At 41.6% G+C, this 17876-nt stretch overlaps 1 protein-coding gene across 2 annotated transcripts in view; it reads right to left on the reverse strand.

Annotated features, from left to right (window-relative positions):
• LOC128570769 (protoheme IX farnesyltransferase, mitochondrial) overlaps nucleotides 1-17876 on the reverse strand; it is a 155568-nt gene that overhangs the window by 108957 nt on the left and 28735 nt on the right. For both annotated transcript variants that reach the window (XM_053570217.1, XM_053570218.1), the window contains exon 4: nucleotides 13886-14010. In XM_053570217.1, the coding sequence (XP_053426192.1) occupies nucleotides 13886-14010 (125 nt within the window). The remainder of the gene's footprint in view (nucleotides 1-13885; nucleotides 14011-17876) is intronic.

The raw sequence follows: 17876 nt of genomic DNA on the forward strand, positions 1-17876 counted from the left end.
CCATACTTACTGTATGTATGAACAACTGCAGGGAAAAATGGGGTAACTGAGGGAAAGAATGAGGAAGAAACGTAGATAGCTCTTTCCACAGTTAAGTGAGGAAATACACTACCATGTAATAGCACGAAATGTAAATTAACTTTAGGGTCTGGTGTTTTAATTTGACAGCTGTTTGACAACTGGAAAATGGAAAACTGACCTCAGACAACTGTGTATAAATGAGAGACGATTAAGCCAAAGAGTTTCACATGGAAAGATACAATATACATTGTAGTAACTTCTCCCGTGGGAACAGATAAATGCAGCCTGGAATTTTTATTGTCTTTGAAGGTGCTGATATTCAATGGACTTAAATTTCACAAAGAGCTGTGTGTTACTCTATCACAATTAATGGCACTTTCTGAAATGTAATGCCATCAGTAGAGAAATAATTGTAAACACATTTGGAATTTCCAGGTGTTTCTTGAAGCAATTTTGAGTTGACCCTCCATGACTTCACCTTTTGAATGCTAAAGTAGTAACATACCCCTCCCTGTTTTAAATTTAAAAATAATGAGCTCTTCTATGCCATTTTATAGCTAAAGAAGATACCACTGCCCAAGAAGGCTAGCAGCTGAATCTGTCAGCTAAAATTCAGTACCCATTCCTTGATTTTATCTAAGCTTCTGAGATATTCTTAACACTAATGAAGGACACTTACCTCCACTGGTAAGTTTTGAAGAATTCTGCTTTCAAGAAAAGATCTTTCTTTTCTTTTCCCCCACCCCAGTAAATGATAATATAAAAAGTATATTTCCCATTTCAAAAACCAAGATTGGGGAACTCAAGGCAAATTCAACTCACTGACAGGTTTTGTGTGAGGTATGCACCTTGTTTCCAAAAATTGAGCCAAACTTAAAATCAAGAAATTTTACATGAAATTCTACATTTCTAAGTTGTATAAAGAATTGGAGGTTCTAGCAACATTGGGCCTGTGTTTACCAAGGCCAGGGGTAGCAGCTGCTGCCCTTCGCCAGGGCCCTCACCCTCCATTATCAGGGCCACCAGCAGCCCTACACAGCGAGGATAACATGGATGTGAAACATGTGAGCTCATTTGCCTCTGAAAATGGAAAATAGTCACCATGAGTAACTAAGATGAGTTCCTTGTGACCCGGAACAGCTATTTTTAAAAAAGATCTCATTTCTGTGGCCTGTCTATAATTACTCTCTAGGAAGACTGTTTTATACAAACACAACTGTAGTCCCAGGAGCTAAGGAGCTTAAGAGGGAGGACCACAGACAGATGGAAATCCAGGGAATTCTTTCTTCAGTCCAGGAAGCAATAAATAGAAAGACCAGAGTGAGAAACGAGGGCCAAGCAGAAGCTTCCAGTCTGTTCTTCATGCTACATCTTGACTCTTCCTCAGAGCCAGGTTAGGTTCTCCCTCTCCCCGGGGTGCCTCACCACTCACCACAGTTGTAATTTTACGTTTATCTGTGTGGTTTCTGATGGATAAGCAGCATTCATGTATTTGTTGAGCTCCTACTAGGTACCAGACAATGTTCTAGGCACTGGGAGAAGGGCAGTGCATAACACCAAGTGTCTCACACCTGGAACTGACGTTCTAGCAGGGCAAACAGACAACAAACAAAAAGACGTACACCAGAGGAGAGTGGGAAGGTGATTTCTCACTTTTCTGAGGAGGTGATATTCAGGCAGAGGTTTGATTGAAGCCATCTGTAGATCTGTGAGAAGGCAGAGGGCATCGGGAGAGAGAGTTCTGGACGGCTAGGGAATGGCGAGGGAGCCAGTTGGCAGTACAGGAGTGAGCCAGGGGCCAGAGGAAGAACCACAGGTGCAGAGGCCACAGAACACTCCACAGGTGGGGACTCCAGGCTTTACTCCGAGTTAATCCATCCACACGCTGCTCTGCTTATCTCAAAGTCTATCTGCTCAATATCTTTATTTTCCCATCACAGAAAACACCACTCGTAGGCCTTGGATTCCAACCTCTCTCCTGCCCTCTGCTCTCAAGTTGGTGCCATCCCCTTAACCCTCCCGCATTCCCTCCCACCGCACACAAGCCCCATCTACCTGGTACCAGTTTTGGGGATTTGTGTTATATCATTTCCTGCTGGATGCATCAAGAACAAGCAAATCTGAAAATCCACAAAAATCCAGACTGGAATCATTATTCTTCACCAAGGTTTGCTCCTTTTTTTTTTTTTTTTGGTTTTTGGCCGGGGCTAGGTTTGAACCCGCCACCTCTGGCATATGGGACCGGCGCCCTACTCCTTGAGCCACAGGCGCCGCCCCAAGGTTTGCTCCTTTTTATGAGATGGCACTCTATCCATCCACTGAAGCATCAGAAACCCAGGAGTTGTTTCATACTCCTTCCTTTTCTTCACCAGGACATGTAATTAATGATTAAGACCTTTCGACTCAACTCCTATCCGGATGACATCCCTCCTTGGCTCTCCCATGTCCTCAACTACTTCATCTGCTACAGAAAGCAAGTCTCCCCACCTCCTGTTCTCTTCCAATACATTTTCATTAATAAGAATACTTAACATTAATGGCATTTTTTACTAAGTAACAGGCTCTGGTCTCACCATGGTAGGGGAGGAAAATCTTTTCCTCGAAATTCTTAAGTCGAATGATTAAGGTCCTGAGGATTAAATGGATAGCAGGCACATGAATAGAATAGATTAATACAAATCTATTTTATATGCATGGGATACACAGAAAGAAGTGAATATTAAAAGGAGTGGTAAGATTGAAGAGCTTATAAACCATCTTGACAGGAGAAAAGGGAAAGGGAAGGCCAGTGATGGGTGAGCAAAAGAATTTTCAGAAAGATGAGAGGACCCTTAGGAGAACAGATGGGAGCCTGTGCCAATGTCTGTCTGGGTGCAGTGCTGACTTCTCCTCCCAGAGAAGAGAAGATCCAAGCTGCTCCCAGGAAGAAGATTTATACAGTTGAGCTCTTTTGGGAAGGCTCTGCTTTTAGGCAAGCAAGGAATTGCAGGAACTTAAACGTCTTCAGTTCAAAATAATTCTTATGTCGAAGTAGCGTATTTTCAGATGGTATATCCTGATCCCCTTCAGCACTAAATAATCATTTAATTCCCTCAGCAATGTCATCTGCGTACAGATGAGGAAGATGAGGTTCAGCCAGCTGCCCAGAGCCACGGAGCCAGTAAGGGGCAGACAGAGAATCTGCACTTATATAGTCTGGTTCCTGACCTCTGGCTCTCCTACGGATACACATATAAGGTCCCTGCCCTCGCCAAGCTTACAATGAGTGAAGAAGAAATAGCCAAATAATCACCAGCTGTACATCTACAAGTTATAAGAGGCGTCACTAAGGAAGACTGCGTGGCATGACATAAGAGGGAAAGCCGACCAGATCAGGGAGTCGGGAACCCTCCTCTGAGGATGTCGACACTGTTGCCTTACCTGATTTCACTGTACTTCTCTCACTATTCCACAACAAACTATAAGAGAAATGCGCCCTGTACCTCCCACACCCAGTACTGTGCCTACCATGAACAGGTGCTTTGGACACATCTACTGACGCGCAACACAGCCTGCCGTTCAGACACGGACAGCAGAAGATGCAGCTTGAAAAGAAACAGGCCCTGCACAGTTTGTACGTAGGATTTTCTTCTCTTAGGAAAGAGAGACAGAAAGCCTACCAATGGCCGCCCAGCACCTACACGGTATGTCTGCTGCTTTAGCCAAAGACATGAGGCCTGCCATGACCTGGCCATGCTACTTCTCTATGGCACCCTCCCTCCTGTGACGTGAGTCCTGCCATGACCTGGCCATGCTCCTTCTCTATGGCACCCTCCCCCCTGCACTTCCATGTGCTGCAAGGTGCACAGACCCCTGAAGGTTTCCCTGTGTATAAAACTTCACCCCTCTAGGCTTCACCAAAGATGCTCCTTCCGCCCGGGCAGTTCACCTCTCACCTGCACCTACCTGGTAAACACCTGTCTAAACTTCTAGTGCTCTGGTCCCTTCTCTGAGCTTTTCTGACCTCCACGGGCAGCAACGACCGCTCCCCCACCTCATTTTGTGCACCCACTTCGCTGTCAGCATTCTACCATAGAGGCAACTGATGTCATTATTTAACACTTATTTATACATCTGTTCTTCTCCACCAGGCTATGACCTACCGCACAATTGGGACCTATCTTTTTGTCTCTAGCGAAAGTAATTAATAGATGCATAAGGATCCTTTTGGAAACGATCTAGCTTTCAAGACTAGAGGAGCAAAGAATGTCACGTTTTGCACTACCTCGTGATATTCTGCTTTCTGGTCCGAGGCAAATCAGAATGATCTTCCAGTAGGCAGGTGAACACCAGCAGATTTCAATAGCCTTCTCCCACCTTAATAATCCTAACTTGAACTAAGTGGAATAAACAAAATTCTACTCAAGTAAGAACTAGTTCAGTCACATTTACCTGCTTTTCAAAAGCATTAAAATGAAGTTTTAAAGCCTGAATGTTCACCAGGTACTTCTGAAATTTTAGGATTTCCTATGTAACTACATTTCTAATGTAACTTGATTTTACTTAAGTCAGAGGAAACTTGGGATAGCTAAATATCTTCTTTCTGTTGAAAAAGTTACAGTTTCTCTTATGAGAAAACATTAGAAATATGAATTAAAGGAATAGCCACAACTCTGGGTTCAAGGTTAACTGCATGCCTACTCAACCTGTTCAGCCATTCAGCCAGTCATTCACTCAAATCATGGGGGGAGTCCATGGTCAGTAAATTCTGTCCTTTACTGATACCCTCACTTATGAATCCTTGAACATTTTTGTAAGAACTGAGAATGTGTTCTTTAAGATATGTTCAGGTTCTTAAGGTCAGAAGATGTATTCAGTAGGTGGCATCAGTAACACTAGGGAAGGATATTTACCTGTGTGTCTTCATCTTGCTGTTTAAGGAAATTAGGCACAGCACTGTTTACTCCTAATTTAGTTCACTGAATGACAGCAATATACACAATGGCATTTTCTCGATTATCAGCCATACTTTTGATAAAAGAAATACCAGAGCAATCATAATTTTATTCAGATACATTAATGAAATATTAGAATATTATATGAGGCTTTTATTTCAGTGGAAGTTTTCATTCTTTTTTTTTTTTTTGCAGTTTTTGGCCAGGGCTGGGTTTGAATCCACCACCTCTGGCACATGGGGCCAGCGCCCTACCCCTTTGAGCCATAGGCACTGTCCCAAGGAAGTTTCCATTCTTAAAAGCTAGCAGGTAAATAAAAGCTACAAGGGTACATTATCTTAACATTTTAAGGTTACACACTAAATGTTAAGGTATAAGGATACTCTAGAGTATAAGTATAAATAAATCTTATTAACTACCAAAATTTCTCTTTTGCTTCATCCTATCTCCACGTTCCACCATGCAAATCCTTTAGAATTTCTTTGTTCCCCCTGTGATCATTGCTTCTGGGAGAAATCTGGCATAGGATCTGAAGGAAATGCCAGAGTGAAATTTTCCTTAAGATTAATCACACAGGTAAGTAATTTCCCCTTCTTGCCAAACAATATTTTCTAAAACTTCTTAGAAAATCCGAGAGTGGATGGTCATAAAAATGTGAATTTCAGGATTTCCTTAATCACTTACACACAGGTTTTAAAGGTCTAATAGCTCACCCAAAGCAGCCTGGAGCACCATTACTAATTAAAAATAGTACAGACAAAAAATTCTCAGAAGTTGTTCAGGGTTACAAAAACACAGGTATTACAAATAACATCTGCCCCACCGCCCATCCCTCCACCGCCTGTCACCCCATTTCCTATTCCTCTCAGCGTCTGGGTACTCGGTTTGGAAATCAGAATTATCCAATGATTCCAGTTTTGAAGTATAAACATATATGAAGGCCTCAAAAATGTTCACATATCAAAGCTTAAAAGCAGTTTGTCACTAAGGCAAGAAACATGAGATAAGGGGACAACACAGTCCCCGAGCGATGAGCCACACGGCCAGTGGTCACATCTGTGCCATCAGTCCTCAGTCTAGCCCAGAAAACAGAGAGGGGACTCTCTGGATCAGAGCAAAGAACCAACAGGCTAATGCCTCCTAACGCCACGACCCTTTGATACAGTTCCTCATTTTGTGGTGACCCGCAACCATGAAATTATTTTCGTTGCTACTCATAACTGTAATTTTGCTACTGTTATGAATCATAATGTAAATATCTGATATGCAGGATGTATTTTCATTGTTACAAAGAGGTCGCAACCCACAGGTTGAGAACTGCTGGGCTAATGGGATTCAGAAGAATAAACTGTCAGAGAAGGCAAAACATAACTGAAGACTGGAAATTAAAAAAAAAAAAAGTAAGAAAATTTGGAAAGAAGCTCAGCTGGCCCCTGCAAGGCAGAGGTGATGGCACCAATGAAGGAAGCAAGTCTCCCAGCTGCCCAGATGTCCAAATCAGTTTAGTTTCAACATGCTACCCAGAGACATATGCCAAGGTCCCACCTCCCCAAGTCCACATTGGTACCATTTCCATTATGTCTCAATTAAATTTCTGCTTTTTAAATCAACCTTTTCCACCATTATTTGTTTGATTTATCAGAATTATACACATAACTCCACAGTATTTACCAAATAGTAAAAAAACAATGACGTTGCTGAATAGAAGTCACCACCACATATTCAAATGTGAAGAATTCACATATAACTATGTATATACTTGAAATAAATATATTAATACACATATAAACACACACACATGTATTAGTTTGCAAGTATAACCCAAATTACACTGAGGAAAATAAACATATTTTCTCTTCTCATTCTCTATTAAGACCCTCTATTAAATGGGGATAAGTGGGAGATCATCAGATCCTTAAAGTGTGAAGGCTCTGGGCCCCGAGCAGACCCACAGGAATAGCTCACACGAATGGAACATAGGTCAGCTAAGGCATCAGTGCTTTCCTGCCTCCCGATTCCCACTAGAGACAGACAAATGGCCATGCCCACTACCACAACTTGACCTCTGCTGCACAGTCACAAGGATGTCAGCAGCTGACCTGGCGACAGGAAGTCTCATGATAGCCCAAGTTCAAGGTAGTGAATAGACTAGGATATTTCAGTTCAAATAACAGTGAACTGGTTCCACAGGTTCTGTTCCCAATTTGACCATTTTCAGATGTGTGATCAGTGAAATGACATCATTAAGCTTCATTTTATTCTTCTACAACAACACTGGAAAAATGCCACCTCAGAGTTGTTTCAAGAAGCAAATGAAATAATGACCAGTTAGTGTGGCATATAAATGACACAAACTATTTACAAATATATGTTCAAATTATCATCATCTCTGCATTTGTTGGCAAAACTTCAGCTGGAATTATTTTGGTTATGAATGCCCATGCTAAACACACTCCACTTAGATGGATCACTCTGAAGAGGGGAATCATGTAATTTCAAAATTATGTGAGGTTATATAAATTCAGGAAAAGAGACTCTGCACTTAAAATGTATTTTCTTTTTGACGTTTTTCAGTAATGCTTATCATTTTCCTTATATATAAAAACCATATTTAGAGACTTTTTTTCCCACATGGTATTCAAGAATTCTCTATGCAAACCTGATCTAGTGCAGTAGCTAATTTGAATCATCTGAGTAAGCCATGAGTTATGAACTTCAGAGGCCACTGAATGAATACAAGTTGCCCACCAGCTATAACATCAAAGTCAAACAAAGCACAACATTCAGAAGAAAAATACATTTCTCATATTGATTTTTCTTATGTGTATGATGTTCAATAAATCATATCACTGGTATTCACTAACATAAGTCTTATTCTCCTAGAATACGACACCAAATCTAATAACTACTTTTGTTCAACATGGAAGATGAAAGTCAATTCCTATTGCTTTAGGCAAACTGCATAGTCAAAACAAAAGAAACATCCGAGAGAGAATGAAGAAAGATGCATTAGATATTAATCTCACACTCGCTGGGAAAACAGAAAAATCTTTACCTGTTTCTCTTTTCAGAGTTTAAAGGACGTGAATTTTCTTTTGCCCCTACTTACCCTATAATTCAGAGCTCTTTATCCAAAGCCCTTCCTCTTTACCTTACTTTTGCCATGGAAGACTCTCACATGTTGTCAGTATCAAACACAAAACATGTTTCTTCTTGACCCTATTTTAGTCATACCTCTTGATCTTTAATTTCCTTTCATAAAAATTCTTCAACATTCACAGATACACGAGATCCCAAAGATAACATACCCTTATCAGATTTACCTTTGTAATTATAACCTACCTCTCAGAGCTGAAACTCTGCTTGTATTTTGTGCCTTTCTTGTAATTTTCTCCAAAAGAAAGTCTCTGAGAACATCAATGGTTCTCCTCAGAACTAAGTGTAAGTTATGAATTCGTTCATTTATTTGATCTTTCAAAAGAGTTATTTTTTGAAATCCCATAAACCTAGACTCAAACAAATGATCTAATGTATGTAAAATGCTTAGAACACTACTTGGCATATAGCAAATGCTAAATAAGTGTTAGCTACAATTACTGGTATCATTAACAGTATCACTGTTGTTACTGCTCTCTCCCTTTTCCCCCACACACACTCCTTCAGAATTTCACTCTACTCGCCTATTCTACATGCTGTGGGCAGAGGTGATGGGTGGTACAAGGTATATAAGTCATAATTATTGGTTTCCAGGAGTTAAGCGTTCTCTAGGGAAGAGATACAAATGAATACCAAGTGCTTATTAAGAAAAGTTGAAAGATCTGTCAGATGGAAAAAGAATGCTGAGTTTTCCAGAGAGCTAACTACGGCCAAGAGGCTGGAGTTACAGGGAGGCAGACTTTGGTTCGGTATGAGGAGGAGTGCTCTGCTCATCAGGGCTGCCCACCTATGAAACCAACTGCCTTGGGAGTCAGTCACAACCACAGCACTCAGAAGACAACCTGCCAGAAATACTGTAAAAAAGTAAAGAGATCCAGCACAAAGAAGTCATCAAGATTCTAGAACAATTTACTGATAGCAGAGTAGTAATGGATGCAAAATATTCTTTAAGGTCGTGTGTGTGTGTGTGTGTGTGTGTGTAACATGACAGGTGAGCACAGATGAAGCCACAATGTGGGAGAAGCTGAAGCAAGCTGGTGACTTGAGCTGTGGTCAGGGAAGCTCTACTTGTCCCATAGGCACCTTTATGAACAGAAAACGCAGGAGAACACAACCTAAGATTTTTTGTTACAAAAATATTTTTACAGTGAAAGATTGAAGGCATAGGTGGGCTACAAATAGCAAAATCATATAATATTTCTTGTTAATTCTGGAACACTTGAAGGTAAAAGGGGAATTTTTAATAATTATGTAAGAACACAGGCACAAGGGGTGGCATATGGTCACCCTCGCTATTAACAGGTACCCAAAAAGAAATGTGAGCCAGGGATTTGCCTGAGGTAGAAACTACAGCTAGGATCTTGGGTAAAGACCTCCAAATGAAATCACAGGTAGAACTCATTATAAAGCAGAGGTTTTCTAATGGAGGGGGCTGATTTTGGTCACAAGGTAATGTTTGGCAATGTTCTGAAGACATTTTCAGTTGTCACAAGTGTGGGGGAATGCTGAGCAGGTCCCAAAATGCAAAGGATGGCCCCCCAACAAACTATCCAATCTACATGGTCATGAGTGCTAAAGTGAGGAACTATTGAAATTTCCGTATTAAATCAGTATTAAAAATGAAAATATCTGACTGCATAAACATCTGAAACAAACACACTATAAAAAACTTAATTAAAAGACAGCAAACCGCAGGAAACGTTTGCACCTTCAAAACAGAGTTAAGAACCCACTCCAGAAGAACCTGGGACAAAGACAAGCACCCACAGCAAAGCCGCAAAACTCACCAGCAAACAACTGACAGAAGACAGTGCAAACGGTGAAAAAGCATGACAATAAACTAACTCTGCCTTATAAACAAGCAGAACAACCAGAATGACAACACTGCTGATGTGCCTATAAATCCACCCAAGATTTTCTAATCCACAGGGCAGGTGAGGAGCACACACTGCCAAGTGGAGGGCAGGTTGATTTCAAACAAAAACAAACAGAGACCGTCCAGAAAGACACTTAAGTTGTACTTGAAATACGTATCTTTTTCCTTTTCAACTTTTTATTTTGAAAACTACCTATCTTCTGACACAACCATGTACTTTTAGGAATCTTTCAAAAGAAATGAGGACGTACCCAAAGGGTTAGCCCCAAGGATTTCAGCTCAGCAGTGTTTACATGGGCAAAAAACTAGATATCCCTAAAATGTCAAATAGGGAGAAATTCGTTAAACAAATCAAAGTATATCCATCTACAACTCTTAAAATTAGGCTGCCAAATATTGACATAGAAGGAAGCTCATGACATACAATTACATGGAAAAATGTATCTGAAGTAAATGTACAGAAGTATGTAACTTTTGTAACCTGAAGTTATGTCATTTCTGTGAGAAATTAATATATATGTGTGTGAAGATGTATGTGTTTGAGAGAGAGAGAGAGAAAGTCTATCATAATATAAACCAAAATGTTAACAATGGATCTACTCAGTGGTGGGATATGAGCAGAGATTCATTTGTTCCCTGCTGTGACTCTAAGACACAGAACAATGCCTGGCCTAAGGGAAATGTAAAATAAAAATTGTTATTGCTATTTATGCTTATCTGTGTTTTCTCACTGATCGGCAATGGAAACATGATTTGCATAACACATTTTTTAAATGTTGCTTTTTAAAAGAACAATTCAATGACAAAACAAAATGTTTTACAAATAGAAACGCAAGGAATGCCATCTACTTTACAGGGTAGTAAGGTTTAAAGAATAATTTATGTAAACATGCTCTGTAAACTCTACAGCACTGTATGAATGTAAGAAATTAATTATTTTGTTAAGATTACACATTCTAAAGTTAAAACAGTTTCATATGTGCTTTGGCTGGCCACCTTCCTCCCAGCAAATCCATTTCCAGTAATTTGTCTTTAAAAATAATCAGAGACGTGTGCAGTGTTACTCACAGAAGCAAAAAGATGCAACAACAGAGAACTGGTTGAGAAAGCTGAGGCACATCTATGAAATGGAATATCATGTCACCATCAGATTTTTTCCTGTAGAATTTACTTATTGGCATATGTATTTTTTGACATAATCTCTTTAAAAATCATGTATATGTAACATAAGTAAAATAATACCAATTATAGCGTTTTACTATACCGTTTGTTGTGTCAAATACTCAAAATAATTGTTAAATTTTCTGATAATTCTTATCTTTTTCAGTGTCTTAATTTATTCTACTGGAAGTCAGCTATTCGGGGTCTGTCACTCGATTCTCAAGACTCGGCCCGTCAAAGCCATCCATAACATTTTATCTTTCAGTTGCTAAATTAAAAACAGTTTACGGATTGCTTTCATCCTCTGAAGGCATACCCACTTTAAAGCTGCACCATGGTTTCGAATGAAGCATGTGTATATATTACAAAACATGTACGTAATTTATTTTTACATTTTAAGGTTAGTGGATTCTTGTACATATCTCTTTATGCACCAGTCACTACTTCATAAATCAGAAGCTGAATCTCATTTTCTCTTCTTAAAACAAATGTTAAGAATTGCTTTCCAAAGCTTTATTTTTTTCTACTTTCACAGAGATCACAGAAGTAGAGTACAAAGAAGGAACACTCAGAACTAAATGAATAACAGCTCAAAGAAAGTATTACAAAAAAATTAAAAATATAAATAAAAGGTTAGTTGAATCCTGTTGTAAACATGGACAGAAGGATATTCTCTCTACCATAGAACTCTGTTACAAGCTGAAGCCCTTTTCTATAGACCACCACATGTATATATTTTTTAATTTGAACACGAGTGTACTTAAAAAAAAAGCAGTAAACTCTTCCTTTTTGCTAAGGTCCACTTTTGTACCTATTTGCTACTCGAAAGCTCAGTTAAACTCTGTTGCCTAGTGCTCTTTGTTCTGCTTATGCGACTTGAAAGCACTAATAAAAAATGGCCTCCTCTTCCTTTATGTGAAATCTATGAGACTGTCTAACACTGGAACTAAATATTTCCAGCTTATTATTGGGAGAATGTTAACTGGCTGACTGATACCATAATAACAACACTACAATTCTACTATGCTGGAAATCACTGAGATTTTTTTAAGTGTCCTGATGCTTCCAAATAAACTTAGAGCTGAAGACAGTGTAGGAAAGCAATGGGGGTGGGGCGGGGTTACAGGAGGATGAGGGGACTCGTTTGCAGGACACGCACTGGGGAGGAGCCGCCATCTCTCAGGGACGCTGGAGGGGACCCCGAAGCCAGGGCCGTGGGAACACGTGAACGTAACGGACTGCTCTGAAGGACACGCCCCAGTGTCCTGTGAGTGGGACTCAGAGCAAGGCTGGAAACCAACCGAAAGAGGTTTTCTCATGACAAATCTCTGAGCTTCCATTTTTGTCTTTGGTACGGGTGGGAGAAGAGCCAACTCAAGGTAACTTCTATCTTTTCTAATATTAGGATTTCTGAACCATTTGACACTTTTTAGGTTGTTTTTTTCCCCTGAATCTCTACACTTTTATTTTAAACATTTTCTTTGAATATAATTTAAACAGGACACATCTATTAGTATCGTAATGATAAATGCAGCTCTTCAATTTAAAGAAAGAAGACTGAAAACTAGAATATATATGTTCCTGGCTTTATCTCCTGACCTAGATCTACAACTAAATAGAAGGAATAATTTTTAAAAATTGAAAGTAGACCCCAAAATAGCTGAATAAGTCTATTTTGCTTATATTGCTTTTTATTCAAATTTTATTAAAGTCACATTCATGGTGAAATCAGGATTATTCTCTTTGCCGAGAAATATGAGGAGGTAGCAAAAAGAAGGGACAACGTGGAAAAGACACTTTACAGATGGGGTTGACACCTGGTAAAGGGGTAGGACAATCACTACAAGATTATTTTGATATAAAAATAATAATGACAAAAAACTTATTTGAAATAGATTGATCCTTCTCCAAATAGCTCATAATATATTGTAGAACCATAATGATTTTAAGCATTATAAAATTATTATATTTTTCAGGCTAGCAGCTTATGCATCTACTCAGCCAAGATGTTTTCCTGCTTGTAACTTGAATTCCTGTTCTAAAACTGTGCCGACTCCTCTTGGGTGTTCTAGTGATGAAAGTGATTTTCCTACAGTATTAGCCAGGACAGTATCTTATGAAAAAGCCACAATGTCAGGGCAGACCACAATGACCAGATGGGGGATAAAAAGTATTTTAGGGAATTATTTTAATGTTTGAAATAAGTAAAAAAAATGCATTAAAAATAATAAGCTAATTTTTTAAATATAATCTGATAGCATGTACCAAGCTAACTGACTATTAAAATTACTGATTTTTTAAAAAGCTAGATATGCCTGTTTATGACATATGCTGCTCTGTATAGTGGTGGTCTAAAATGCAAAAAAATCAAACCAAGAAGGAATAGTGCATGACAATGATAAGCTCAGGCCAATGGTCTTGAAATGGATAAACAAAGACACCACCAAGAGTAGAAAGTCATGTCAGCTCTAAAATGCTTTTTGAGCCAAGGAATCCTGGTCACTTGAAGCACAGACTCTACTGCTCCAACACCTCAACATATCTGAAAACCATTCACCTCAAAATAAAGAGGCAAGCTGGTTATGGACATCACAGACTTCTACGGGATACATAGTGTTACAAGTCCACAGTGCTTCTCTGTCAGTGTACTAATACATGATTTTAGAAGGCTTTTAATATCTCCCTCGAGCTGACAACGTGACAATGCCATACTCGAGCTGAAAGATGAGAAACTGACCTGATTGATGGAGTTGGCAGCACAGGATGCGAGGCCCGTCCCAACAGAAGTAAGCAGAAAACAGGGCCAGTCGAAAGGTCCCGGGGCCAATGCAAATCCAGCCGAGGTGGTGCTCACAACTAGAGCTGCAATACAGAGACAGAGTGGACGTTTGGTACATGTACAGTTACCAACAAGATTCCCAACTACAAAGGCCAAACAAAGAATGAGCCATATAAACCAATCAATTACATTAACAACACAAACTACAGGTTAATCATCCTTTGTTTGAAAAAAATCTACATTTTTCTGATTATTAGAATTACATGTGCTCATTATTGAAAATTACTCATTTTCTTTTAACTTCATTATACTGAAGAGTAAAAATAAGGTAGGTCTTTCAGATTCAACCATTCATCAAGCATGTACTGAATTCCAAATTCATTATCAGCATGCATTATCAGGAATAAAGACATATAAGGTCTTGTTCCTGCTCTTAGATAACTTGACAGGGAGATGATAGACATATGTTTACAACTGCAACACAAAGTAGCAAATAATAATGGTCCCTATTCTGAGACAAACTCTGGACAAACCTAGGGGAGGGGCTTGCCTATAATAAATGATGGTCCTGGAGCCAGAGGAGGAGTGGGGGGAAGTGCTAATCAGATAGCCTGGGTAGCCATAAGTTACTCTTTTTTTTTTTTTTGTAGAGACAGAGTCTCACTTTATGGCCCTCGGTAGAGTGCCGTGGCCTCACACAGCTCACAGCAACCTCCAGCTCCTGGGCTTAAGCGATTCTCTTGCCTCAGCCTCCCGAGTAGCTGGGACTACAGGCGCCCGCCACAACGCCCGGCTATTTTTTGGTTGCAGTTTGGCCGGGGCCGGGTTTGAACCCGCCACCCTCGGTATATGGGGCCGGCGCCTTACCGACTGAGCCACAGGCACCGCCCTTTTTTTTTTTTTTTTTTTATTTTGCCATAAGTTACTCTTTAGGAGGGGCACAGAGAAGCCAAGGGAATGGAGGGGCGAGCAGCACCATAAGTAGATGGGTAAGTCCAAGGACAGGCACATGGGCAAGGAAGACCATGTGACGTCATCTACCAGATTCCCAAACCAACAACATAGGAAGTTACCTCTAACTCTCTCACTCTCTACATCCCATTTGTTGCAAAGTACTGTCTGTCCTACGTCCACAGCTTGCCTCAAACCCAGCACACGGCCATCATCTAGTCTAGTGGTTCTCAACTAGAAGCGTTTTTGGCCCCAGGAGACATCGGGTAGTATCTAGAGACATCTGTGGTCACTCCAGGTGCAGGAGGGGGCTCCGAGGGACATCGGAGATATCTGTGGTCACTCCAGGTGTGGGAGGGGGCCCCGAGGGATATCGGGTAATGTCTGGAGACATCTGTGGTCACTCCAGGTGCGGGAGGGATGTGCAGCTTATCTTCTAACGGGCAGAGGCAGGGGCTGCTCTGTGATTGCCATGATGCAGAGGACAGCCACCCACAACAAAGGACTGCCCTTCAAAAGTCAACAGTCCAAGGGTGAGAAACCCTCATCTCATCCTAGCAACTACCGTGAGAGTTTCCTCCCTACCTGGCCTCCTTGCTGACACCTTGCTTCTCTCTCCACAGCAGTGTTTTAAACATGTAAACAGGGGCAGCGCCTGTGGCTCAGTGAGTGGGGCGCCAGCCCCATATGCCGAGGGTGGCGGGTTCAGACCCAGCCCCGGCCAAACTGCAACCAAAAAAATAGCCGGGTGTTGTGGCGGGCGCCTGTAGTCCCAGCTGCTTGGGAGGCTGAGGCAAGAGAATCGCGTAAGCCCAAGAGTTAAGAGGTTGCTGTGAGCCGTGTGACGCCACGGCACTCTACCTGAGGGCGGTACAGTGAGACTCTGTCTCTACAAAAAAAAATAAAATGTAAACAGATCACATCACTTCATTGATTTGAAAATTCTTTGTAACCACAACTGGCATTAAATGCGAACTCTTCCCCCTGCCACACTGCATCTCACACCTCTCCTCAGTTCACTGGCTGCTCTAGGCAAGCTAAGTTCTTTCTTGCCTGGGGGTCCTGATAATTCAGTTTCCTCTGCCTCTTTCCAAGACTGGCTCCATCTCATCCTTCACAGCCCATCTGAAATGTTACCTCCTAGAGAAAACTTTGCTCACCGTCTTACCTACACCAGGCCTCCCCAGCTCCTCCTGGTGCATGCCATCCTTTTATCTCCTTCCTGGCATTAAGCACACCCTGCTCACTCTGCTCCTTGAAGGTAGGAGCTCTGTTGAGGTACAATACTGCATTTCCAGGGATACCACCAGCCAGACATAGAGAAGTATTTGCCAAAAACAGAGGAGGAAGGTCGGTAGCTGCCAGATTGCAGTGTATCAACCCAAGAGGCCTGCATGTCACTTGGCCAGCAGTAGAGTCACCGAGAGCAAGGTGAGAAAGATCTATAACTGGAGCTCAGCCTGGCAGCAAGACGCACCATGACTTAGAGCAGCAGAGCTTTGCTGAGGAACATGTTAGGAGGATATGCCATCAATCCGCTGTCAGTAAGGACAGCAGAAGTCAGAACTGAAGAGTTACAATGGATATCTTGATTAGACAGTTGTGAGGACCTGGGACTAGGAGAGGTAGGAAGACAGAACAAAAAACAAGAGAAGAGAATGAGGGGCATGGGGATGAGCGGCACTAAAACAGAAATCAGGAAATCGGGGAGAGGGAAGATGTGCTGACTGTGAGGAACATGGGACATCTAGGGGAAATATAGTGAGAGCAGATGAAATATCAGACTGCATTCAGGAGACAGAGTCGGAAGATGCGAAGCTCTGGAGTGACCTGCCTGGAGACTCTGGCCTCAGGGAGAGGTGCGCTTATCACTGGGAAGCATGCAGCAGGAAGAAGTACATGAAAAAAAACGTTGGGTCTTCACAGATGGAGGACAAGAAAGAATGAAAGACGCAGGAGCTGTGGAGACACATATCACGAGCATGAGGTGGCATGGAAGCCCAAAGACCATGTGAGGCCACAGGGAGGCACCCACTGACACCGCAGGACACGCCAGAGAAAGCCAGCAATCCTCCCACAGATCACACAGGGCTGGCGAGTCCTCCCATCTGGCACTATCACCACTCACTGGCATCCTTCAGCGTTCCACCATGTGGACAAGCAAGCCCCTGCCATGTGCAGACAGGACAGCCTTTTCTTGTTATTGCTGTATTTCTTTGGTTGGGTTCAATGGCAGTCTGCAAGGTAATTTAAGTACACGTGCGGAGAGTACCAGCTAAACAGGACTCAAGAGCACATGTGTTGCTATTTCCTTTGACACAGTGGTTGCTAAGTGTGGCATGCTTGTGACTTTCTCAGGGGAAGATTTACCTCCAGAAAAGAGAAGACACGTCACACAGATGAAAGTGGGGTGAAGAGCGAGCTTCAGGAATGAAGACACAGGCTTGGACAAAGGTTATAAGAAGACAAGCGGAGGTTAGCAGTTGAAAGCAAACAGGAGGCTGGTCAGAAGTCACAAAGACACATGCCCAGGAGAAAGCAGGATGCTTGAGGCAGACACTGCCTTTAGGCCAAAAGGCACGAGTGTGCCGTCCTCCCAGGTCTCCCCCCGCATCTGCGGGTGCAGCCTGCCCAAGTCCAGACACAAGTCATAATGCAGTATACACATGGCACACGGGTGCAACGGGGACAGCAAAGAACACTCACTTCAGAGGAAACGTTCTGGAAGAAAGCATTAGCTATTTCTATAATGACTTATACCCAGAAGAAAATGCCACCGAGATGCCAGGCTTTGAAAACAACAGTTACAGAGGTCCATTTACCCCCGTGCCAACAGGGAAAGAACAGCCACTCACGAGACAGTCCATTCAGCTTCACCTGCACATATTCCATGGTGTGGAGAAGGGCAGCATTTTTAGAGCAAACAACAAAACTCCCTTCAAGAGAGGAAGCTTGGAGGAAGCTTTCTCATGCACCCTCCTTGGAGGAAGCTTTCTCA

This window comes from Nycticebus coucang, chromosome 18, assembly GCF_027406575.1.
Source record: "Nycticebus coucang isolate mNycCou1 chromosome 18, mNycCou1.pri, whole genome shotgun sequence".
NCBI classification, from domain to species: Eukaryota; Metazoa; Chordata; class Mammalia; order Primates; family Lorisidae; genus Nycticebus; species Nycticebus coucang.